Below are 9,209 nucleotides of genomic sequence, written 5' to 3' on the forward strand. Positions count from 1 at the left end.
TTTATAGCTTCTCCATGGATATTAGGAGTCTAGTCGCTTCTCTGGAGTCGTTCAGAGTCTAGCTGCTTCTCTTGTTTTCTTTGGAGTCTAGCTCGCATTCTTTATCAAGTTTCTCTGCGTTATAGCTTCTCCATGGATATTAGGAGTCTAGTCGCTTCTCTGGAGTCGTTCAGAGTCTAGCTGCTTCTCTTGTTTTCTTTGGAGTCTAGCTCACGTTCTATATCAAGTTTCTCTGTGACTTCGCAGAGTCTAGCTTCCTTTAAAATCTTTTGAAAAAAATTTGTTACTATTAGTAGGTTTGTTATAGAGTGAGTAGCCCCTGATACGCCAAATGTTTGCAGTAGGTTTTAGTACATGTTCTTTGCTTGCACATACATATCTGTGTCTTAACTCAATTAATAAACAGGTTAACTCTTTCATTATGTGAAGTTATGTATAAATTCAAAATAGATGCAGCAGGGCGGTATTTTTTTTTCATTTTACATGGCAAAAACGAGACGAGGGCGATTTTTTTTTTTATTGTGTAGTTTGTAAAACGTTCATTGTGGACATTACCTTGTCTTTTTATAGTTGTGTAGAGACTCGTCATAGAGCAAGCCTCCAAAATTCCCCCACGATGTTCCAGACGAGAATCACGAACCCCCCATTCTTATTTGTACCGAAATGAGCGCCATTTGTACACAAGACTAATAAGTCATAATAATTTTAACGCTTGCCTGAATCTCAATCCTTACCGTTATTCAAACGTTTTCGGGACTTGGGTGACTAATAAGTAAAAACGACATGCCGACCAATTTTCCGGAATTTTTTAAAGATGGAGGCTGGCGCATTCACAATTTTTTAGGTCACCTGAGCTTTAGCTCAAGTGACCTATTGCTATCCGTTGTCGTCGTCCGTCGTCCGTCGTCCGTTAACATTTTACATTTCAAACTTAAAGTCAAGTTCTGCTGGACCGATTGAACTGAAAGTTGGTAGGAATGATCGCCTCATGGTCCTGACAAAGTGTTGTTATTTTTCGGGTCGATCAGAAATCCAATATGGCCGCCACGGCCACCATTTTGAAAACCTATTTCAAACTTAAAGTCAAGTTCTGCTGGACCGATTGAACTGAAAGTTGGTAGGAATGATCGCCTCATGGTCCTGACAAAGTGTTGTTATTTTTTGGGTCGATCAGAAATCCAATATGGCCACCACGGCCGCCATTTTGAAAACCTATTTCAAACTTAAAGTCAAGTTCTGCTGGACCGATTGAACTTAAAGTTTGTAGGAATGATCGACTCATGGTCCTGACAAAGTGTTGTTATTTTTCAGGTCAATCATAAATCCAATATGGCCGCCACGGCCACCATTTTGAAAACATATTTCAAACTTAAAGTCAAGTTCTGCTAGGCCGATTGAACTGAAACTTTGTAGGAATGATTGACTCATGGTCCTGACAAAGTGTTGTTATTTTTCAGGTCGATCAGAAATCCAATATGGCCACCACAGCTGCCATTTTGGTAAACTATTTCAAACTTAAAGTAAAGATCTACTTGGCCGATTGAACTGAAACTTTGTAGGAATGATCGAATCATGGTCCTGACAAAGTGTTGTTATTTTTCGGGTCAATCAGAAATACAATTTGGCTGCCATGGCCGCTATTTTGCTACTAAGTTCTAATAGGCCGATCTCACTTAAAATTGGTCTAGGAATGATCAGCTCATGGTCCTGACAAAGTTAAGTTAACATTATACTATTTTTTACTCAAATTGGTACATATTTCAACAACAAAAATAAATACTATAGACTCAGGTGACCGTTAAGGCCCATGGGCCTCTTGTTTTTTATTACTTTCACGATAAAATCGGCAATGGGCACGGTGCCATGAAATGCGCGCGGGCCTGAGAACCAAGTAATCAATTTTTTTTGGCCTAAAATTTAACATCAAGACTCCAAAAAGACACCTAGAGAAGAGGCTTGACTCTGCCGAACTGCAGAGAAGCAACTTGACTCTTAAGTATTTATGGATAAGATGAGAAACAGAATACTCTTAACCTAAAGAAGAAGCTTGACTCTACTGCACTGCAGGGAAGCGACTCGACTCTAAGACTTGAAATAGAATAGACCTAGAGAAGAAGCTTGACTCTACTGAACTGCAGACGAAGCGACTTGACTCTAAGTATTCCTGGAGATGATGATACATATATAGAAGCTACTGACATAGTAAATGAATAATATTTAAATTAATAAAGTATTGGGGGTAAAATTCCCCTGGAATTAAAAGCCAAAATTGAACGAAATATGTAATACAGATGATATGGATTACTAATGTGATATTTATACTGTATGTTTCCGTCAATAAGCCCATGCTTGGTAATAAGCCCACCAGTATATATTGCAGTTAGGATGAAATGTCAACAAAAGCTTTTCCCTTGTCCTGTAATAAGCCCACCCCTACTTTCTTTTTTTTGGAATTGTTTATTTTTCGACGATTTTTTCGTAATACATATAATCATGAAAAGAAACACACACACACTCAAACTTACAGATGCATACATGCTAGCAGGAGATATCTTCATAGTCTATACATGCACAGGTTAGGTATACATTATATACAACCATCATATTCTGCATATCTATTTATAAACATTTCCTCATTCACCTACCCCTAGATGATGTGCACTATATATCTAAGAAGTATAGTTCAAACTTCCAAGCCTAGCATAGTACATGTATCACTGTTCACCAACACACACACACATATCACAATGTGTACATGATCATTTGGTCACCATCGTGCACTAATGTATCCACATTGTCAACACTAATACTCATTTGCACTGTATACATGTTCGATAATAGCCATTTAATTGTATAAACATAAGGTCCATGATGTATCCTGACCAGTACATACGTATGTACAATATGTATATACACACATGCATACACATAACACTAGTATGAGGTCAGCTATCTATATTTATTGACACTCATATATGTCTCATACCTAGCTGTATCTATAATTCATCTATTACACACCCATACACCCACACACACACCATCAACTGAACAACACACCATAACAAACTCTCAGACACCTATCCATTACACAGGTTAATACACACATCACTCTCTTACTTTAGAACCATAAATAATAATATACTATCTGTTGTGTACATCAAACCTATAGCTACATACTATACTTATATAAGAGTAATATCAGTAGTATAAGTTGAGAGAGAGAGAGCGAGAGCGAGAGAGAGAGAGAGAGAGTCTTTAACATGTAAAAATTATATATGCTTAAGTAGCCCCTACTTTCAGTTAGAGATTATGTGTTGGCCCCCTGGGCTTATTGCAGTGTTGAAATACAGCAGTAAAAATGGTTTGAACTTGACACCTTTTACCCTAATGTAATAGAGAGTATGAGACAAAGCTATATCATTGAACTGTTTAAAAGAAGGTTGAGATCAGTGATAACATTTGAACCACATTTTATTGTATTTCTGTCTGTAGAAAAATTACATGTTAAGTTTCTTTAGTTGATTTGATTCTTTAAAGTTCACAATGAATCCATAATAAGATGATGTAGTACAAAGTCTCAGATTATACTTTAAACTGGGAAATTTTCGCCACAGTTGATCAATCGCCTTTTTGTTTATCATTACAGCGAACATTATCCAACAACACATTGAACATAGTTGTGAAGGGTGAAACTAACATTGGGTGAATATGGATATTAACCCTTTCATCCCTATGTAACTTCAGTAGACTCCACCTTGCGTTGATCTGGATGAGTCCATTATGGCCTACAGTGGTGAAAGGGTTAACGGCGCAGGGCAAAAGTTTCCCAGGGGATATTTTCCTGATATAGAGTAACACAGGGTTCAGTTTTGACAGGTTGAATTATATTGATCTTTAAAATGAAATTTGCAGGTTGTGAAATTGATAAAGAATTCCAAAGAAAAACCTGTTACGGCAGCTATAGGTGACGGAGCTAATGATGTCAGCATGATACAGGAGGCCCATGTTGGCTTAGGTATTGTTAGAATTAAAAAAATAAATTTTTTTTTTTTTGTCTTTAATTGATAAAAAAGTTTCTTGAACAGATAATCATTTTTAAAAGTCAAAGAAATTGAAAGCTTTTCAGAGTTTGATCAATCTTGATGCTATATATTGCCCCATTTGTTAAATTGTAAAAGAAAGTATCCTTTGTAGCAAATGTATAGTTTGTTACCATAAAACTCAGAAAAAAATAGCCATGAATGTTTTCTGTTGTAAAGCCAATCACAAATAAAACAGTTCACCATGCAATAGTAAATTGTTTTGCAGAAGGGTAAAATCTTAAAAAGATAAGAAAACAGTGTTGATATATGTCAGTCAATAATTGATATGTTCTTCTTGTAGGTATCATGGGGAAGGAAGGTCGCCAAGCGGTGCGTAACAGCGACTATGCATTTGCCAAATTCCGGTTTTTAAAACGAGCCATACTGGTGCATGGCAACTATTACTACACTAGACTGGCTAACCTGGTACAGTTCTTTTTCTACAAGGTAAGTCTGGAATATTTAGATACTCTATTGCTTATGGCCGATATAGAATTAAGGTAGGTTTAACAGACAGGCAACAAAACTAAATGGGACTCTGTTCCGTTTACTTTAAATATGTTTATTCAGCAATGAACACGCTCTGAAAAGACACACAAAGTAGTGGTAAATTGCACAATGATAATTAGCATGAATTACGTATAGAAACTAACATAACATACAATCCTCTATCTCCCCCAAGTCTTTGGTACACGTAAGTAATAGGGTCACACGTATTAGTCCTAGGAACAAAGACTGATGAGAAATATGAGAATTATTAAGAAATGTCCGACTAATTGTCCTAAAATAAACAAAATGAAGCACTGAGTCTCCGTGAAAAGTTGCACAACAGATATAACACTTGGGAAATGTTCCAAGTAGAAACAAGTAAATTGTTATTTGGACATTTTATAATCTGAATGCCAAGCTGGTTTCTTTGTGGCACGACCAGAAGTCCGGATCGGTGCAGGGGACGGAACTACTGCTTGTGGCGTATGTGTCGAGATAGGTGGCATCGTTGCCGGGGGTGTGGTGATTTTGCTCACTGGGGTTGCAGGAGAATCAAACGCAAGATGACGTCAACTGAAGATGTCTCGAATACCAAATGGTGGTGAAGGGTGATCAACATCAGATGATGAACGAGGCGAACGTTGTATGGTTCTAGTAGTCAACGGAGTGGATGGGGGAGGACTCGTATCCTTACGGGGGGGGGTGCTCTCTTCACCGACGACAGTGTCTGGGGCGTTAGAAGTAGGAGACGTCGTACGATGGGAGAGTCCAATTTGATTGTCAATTGTGTAGCGCGCTGGTGGCGTAACGACTGGGATATACTTCCTTAGGAATTTCCTGTTGCGTAAGGTAACACGGCCAGATCCGTATACCCGAACTACATATTGATCAAACTGGCGAACTTCGGTAATGATTCCAGTCTTGTCCCATTTAAGGGGGTGAGGACCAACTTGATTTTGGATGCGTACATGATCTCCAACTGCAAGAGGTNTGACCAACGTTTTCCGTTGTAGCAGGAAAAGGCAGTTTTGTCGGAGGCGGTGGTGGCAGTTGGCGTGTAGGACAATCGCATGCTTTGACTTGGTGATCCGGTAAGGAGAAAGTAGCATCGACATGTATGCTAGCTGAAGGGACTTGAGCTCCGACGGTTGGAAATGAATCGTGGATAATACCTAATGCAGCGCAGGCTTCGCGACTGAGGAAGAGCTTGTCTGTTGAGCTTGTGACATATGTCATCTGTCTGGTCTCCTTGGTGTTTCCTGCCTTGTCTTTACCAATCAAGCGAAGGATGGTCGCCCCAAGAATTTTGATACCACCGTATGTAGCCGTGTGCATCTGCATCGTTACAGGTATGAGTTCTGATTCTCGTAGACCAAGGCGGCGGATTACTTTCAAGCCAGCGAGGCAACTCTGACATCCCGTGTCAGCCATAGCCTGTATTGAGACGTTGCTGGTGTCTCGTGTTAGTCTGAAGCCTAGGGCGGCGTAGTCCTCAGCAGTAACTTTAGCCGTCACGTTCACGAATGGTTGAGGCTTGGAGCGTTGTTTCACCCAGGAATTCGTCAGTTCGTCATAGACATGGTGGTCGATGCAGATTGAGCGTTCGATGCCAGAATCACTAACGGTACAGTGGTGATGTTGTAGAGAATCATGAACAGAGCACAATGCGTCGAACAAAGCACTTCCGGAAAGTGTATCACGGTCTGTCACTTTGGGTTTGTCCTTGCTTCTACATACAATTTCAAAATGATGTTCGCGATGGCAATGCCCACATATGTGTCCATATGCTGTACACTCTGTTTTACGTATGCGAGCAAGGGCAGACTTGCCGTGTCCCTTTTTTCCGCAATATGCACATTGCTCTGCTTTGTTGGAGGTGTCTTTGGACGACGGTCTGTCAGCCTTGCTTTTCCGGTATGAGCTGCTGGCAGCCTCAACTGGATGAGAATCTGAAAGTCTAGAAGCTGAACGTTTACCGGCTTCCTTTGATTCGACAAATTGAAATACATCCTCAAGATTCATGTCCTGATTTTTGTGTCCTAACAGATCAAGTTGTATTTCCGGATCGGCAATTCCCCGGGTGAGTACGTCACGCATGATAGCGTCAGTGTAATTGACGTCGGCTGTACATCCGGGGCACTTAATCACAAACTTGCATATACCGGCCTGTCCTTTAAGTCTAGCACCGTAACTCCGGACAGTTTCATCACGATCCTGTCGCATATTGTGTAGCGTCACTCTTGCAACCATAGTGTTTTCCTCACGTACTGCGTGTTCTCGTTTGGGTATGTGTACAGCGGAGTGAGCCGTGATGAGTGCCGCGACGATAGTGGCATCCAGGTCATCCGTGACATAGTCGCAGTCTGTGATAGGGCAGGCTACAGCTGGCATTGTGGTAATGTGGCAATGATGGGGTTCAGTATTCCGACCGTGTTCATAAATGGGACTCTGTTCCATTTACTTTAAATATGTTTATTCAGCAATGAACACGGTCTGAAAAGACACACAAAGTAGTGGTAAATTGCACAATGATAATTAGCATGAATTACGTATAGAAACTAACATAACATACAATCCTCTAAAAACTTTAAATTTTTAAGTAAAACTTTTATGTAACAGGGCTCTGGAAAAACTTTTGAAACCACTTGTCCGGCAGACAAGTACATGGCAAAAAGTACTCGACAAACAGAAAAACCACTCGTCCAGGAAATGAACAAATAAAAATGTAATCTAAGCCTAATATTAAAAATAAAAGGGCAATATTTTGTTTGGCAACTTAAGCAGCAGTGGCATAGCACACAATTGTATCTGCTCAAGCATACACTAGAATCTCTATACACATCAAATAATCTTGAAGGTTTATGTTAATCAAAAACTACTTGTGAAGTTCTAAATTTAATATTTATCATATAAAAGAGCGGGTTTTATTTGTTAATAATCAGACTAATAGATTATTCCCAGATTACGAGATTGTTTCTAGGGCCTAGAGGTATTCTTTTCCCCCCCAGCTATATATGGGAAAGGAAACTCCTCCTCCAATACCCTCCCAAAATCCCGGCGCCACCTGCCTCAGACGCTCGACCCCCTGTAATCAAACACTCTGAAAAATGATTTCCTATGCCACTGAGCAGTATTAAATAAAATGTTTATTCTTTTACCTATCCTTCTGACTCTTGATCAGTTGCTGATTTACATGGAGTCATTTGATTTGTATTTTGTTGTTTTTTCAGAATGTCGCTTTCATCACTGCTCAACTCTTCTACACATTTTTCTCAGGTTTTTCACAACAGGTGAGGATCATTGATTGTGAATAAAGAAATATTCGGAAGAATTGAAAAAAATATGTTACAGTACTAGTTATTCCCCAATATTGTTGAAAAATTTGGAGAAAAATAAAATGTAAAAAACACCTCTAGCAACTGGATTACACTGTATTTGAAATATATCTGAAAAATATTGAAAAGTACTAGAAGGTTTATTTATGAAATTAAGTATATTTTGTACGTTGCATGACATTTGTCCTATATTAACTTTTAAAGAAAATATCAATGATAATATTGCATTGTTAAATGTGAGTTCTATTGGGACATGTAAGTGAAATGTACTGTTCTGGTTCATGTGAATGATGTAAAAAAAGGTTTGTCCATGGATCATACATGTGTACGTGCCTTTCCTTGTGATTTGATTTGTCCCATTTACATGTAAATCCAGCTGTTCCATTTTCCATCTATTCCAACTTGAAAGCAATGTGGCCGGAATACTGACGGTTAAATGTGTAATTAGTACCTACCTATATATACAATGTATAATGGAGTATAATTGATATACAATGTATATATATATAGGTATATAAGAAGCCCTAGAAGGCAGAAAGGCAAAAATTGAGGGGGTTTTGTAAAGACATTTTAAGAAAGATGAGTAATTTTGAGTATATTAACTACAGGTGATCAGTTTGAGTCTCAAGACACTCCTATTGATGAACATATCGAGTTAACTTTTTACATAAAAGATGATACTGTAAACAACGTGATTATTTTCCATTACAGACCATATACGACGTGATGAACCTGACCATGTACAATATCACATTTACCTCACTGCCCATCTTCATCTACAGTCTGTTTGAAAAGTCCATATCACAGGAGGAACTGCTGCAGAATCCACACCTCTACAAGTACGTCACAGGTGGAAGGGTGCATCCCCCTACCCCCACTCAAAAACCTATATATATACCCAACAGAGTGCATCCCCCTACCCCCACTCAAAAACCTATATATATACCCAACAGAGTGCATCCCCCTACCCCCACTCAAAACCTAAATATATACCCACCAGAGTGCACCACCCCTTCCCTCACTCAAAAACCTATATATATACCCACCAGAGTGCATCCCCCCTACCCCCACTCAAAAACCTATATATATACCCACCAGAGTGCATCCCCCTACCCTCACTCAAAAACCTATATATATACCCACCAGAGTGCATCCCCCCTACCCTCACTCAAAAACCTATATATATACCCACCAGAGTGCATCCCCCTACCCTCATTCAAAAACCTATATATATACCCACCAGAGTGCATCCCCCTACCCTCACTCAAAAACCTATATATATACCCACCAGAGTGCATCCCCC

At 39.3% G+C, this 9,209-nt stretch overlaps 1 protein-coding gene across 2 annotated transcripts in view; it reads left to right on the forward strand.

Annotated features, from left to right (window-relative positions):
• Positions 1–9,209, forward strand: part of LOC110444856 (probable phospholipid-transporting ATPase IF) — a 114,165-nt gene that overhangs the window by 79,401 nt on the left and 25,555 nt on the right. For both annotated transcript variants that reach the window (XM_021489219.1, XM_021489212.1), the window contains exons 21-24: positions 3,913–4,015; positions 4,384–4,529; positions 7,802–7,861; positions 8,618–8,745. In XM_021489219.1, coding sequence (XP_021344894.1) covers positions 3,913–4,015; positions 4,384–4,529; positions 7,802–7,861; positions 8,618–8,745 — 437 coding nt within the window. The remainder of the gene's footprint in view (positions 1–3,912; positions 4,016–4,383; positions 4,530–7,801; positions 7,862–8,617; positions 8,746–9,209) is intronic.

The sequence above is a fragment of the Mizuhopecten yessoensis genome, unplaced genomic scaffold (assembly GCF_002113885.1).
Source record: "Mizuhopecten yessoensis strain PY_sf001 unplaced genomic scaffold, ASM211388v2 scaffold2065, whole genome shotgun sequence".
Lineage (NCBI taxonomy): Eukaryota > Metazoa > Mollusca > Bivalvia > Pectinida > Pectinidae > Mizuhopecten > Mizuhopecten yessoensis.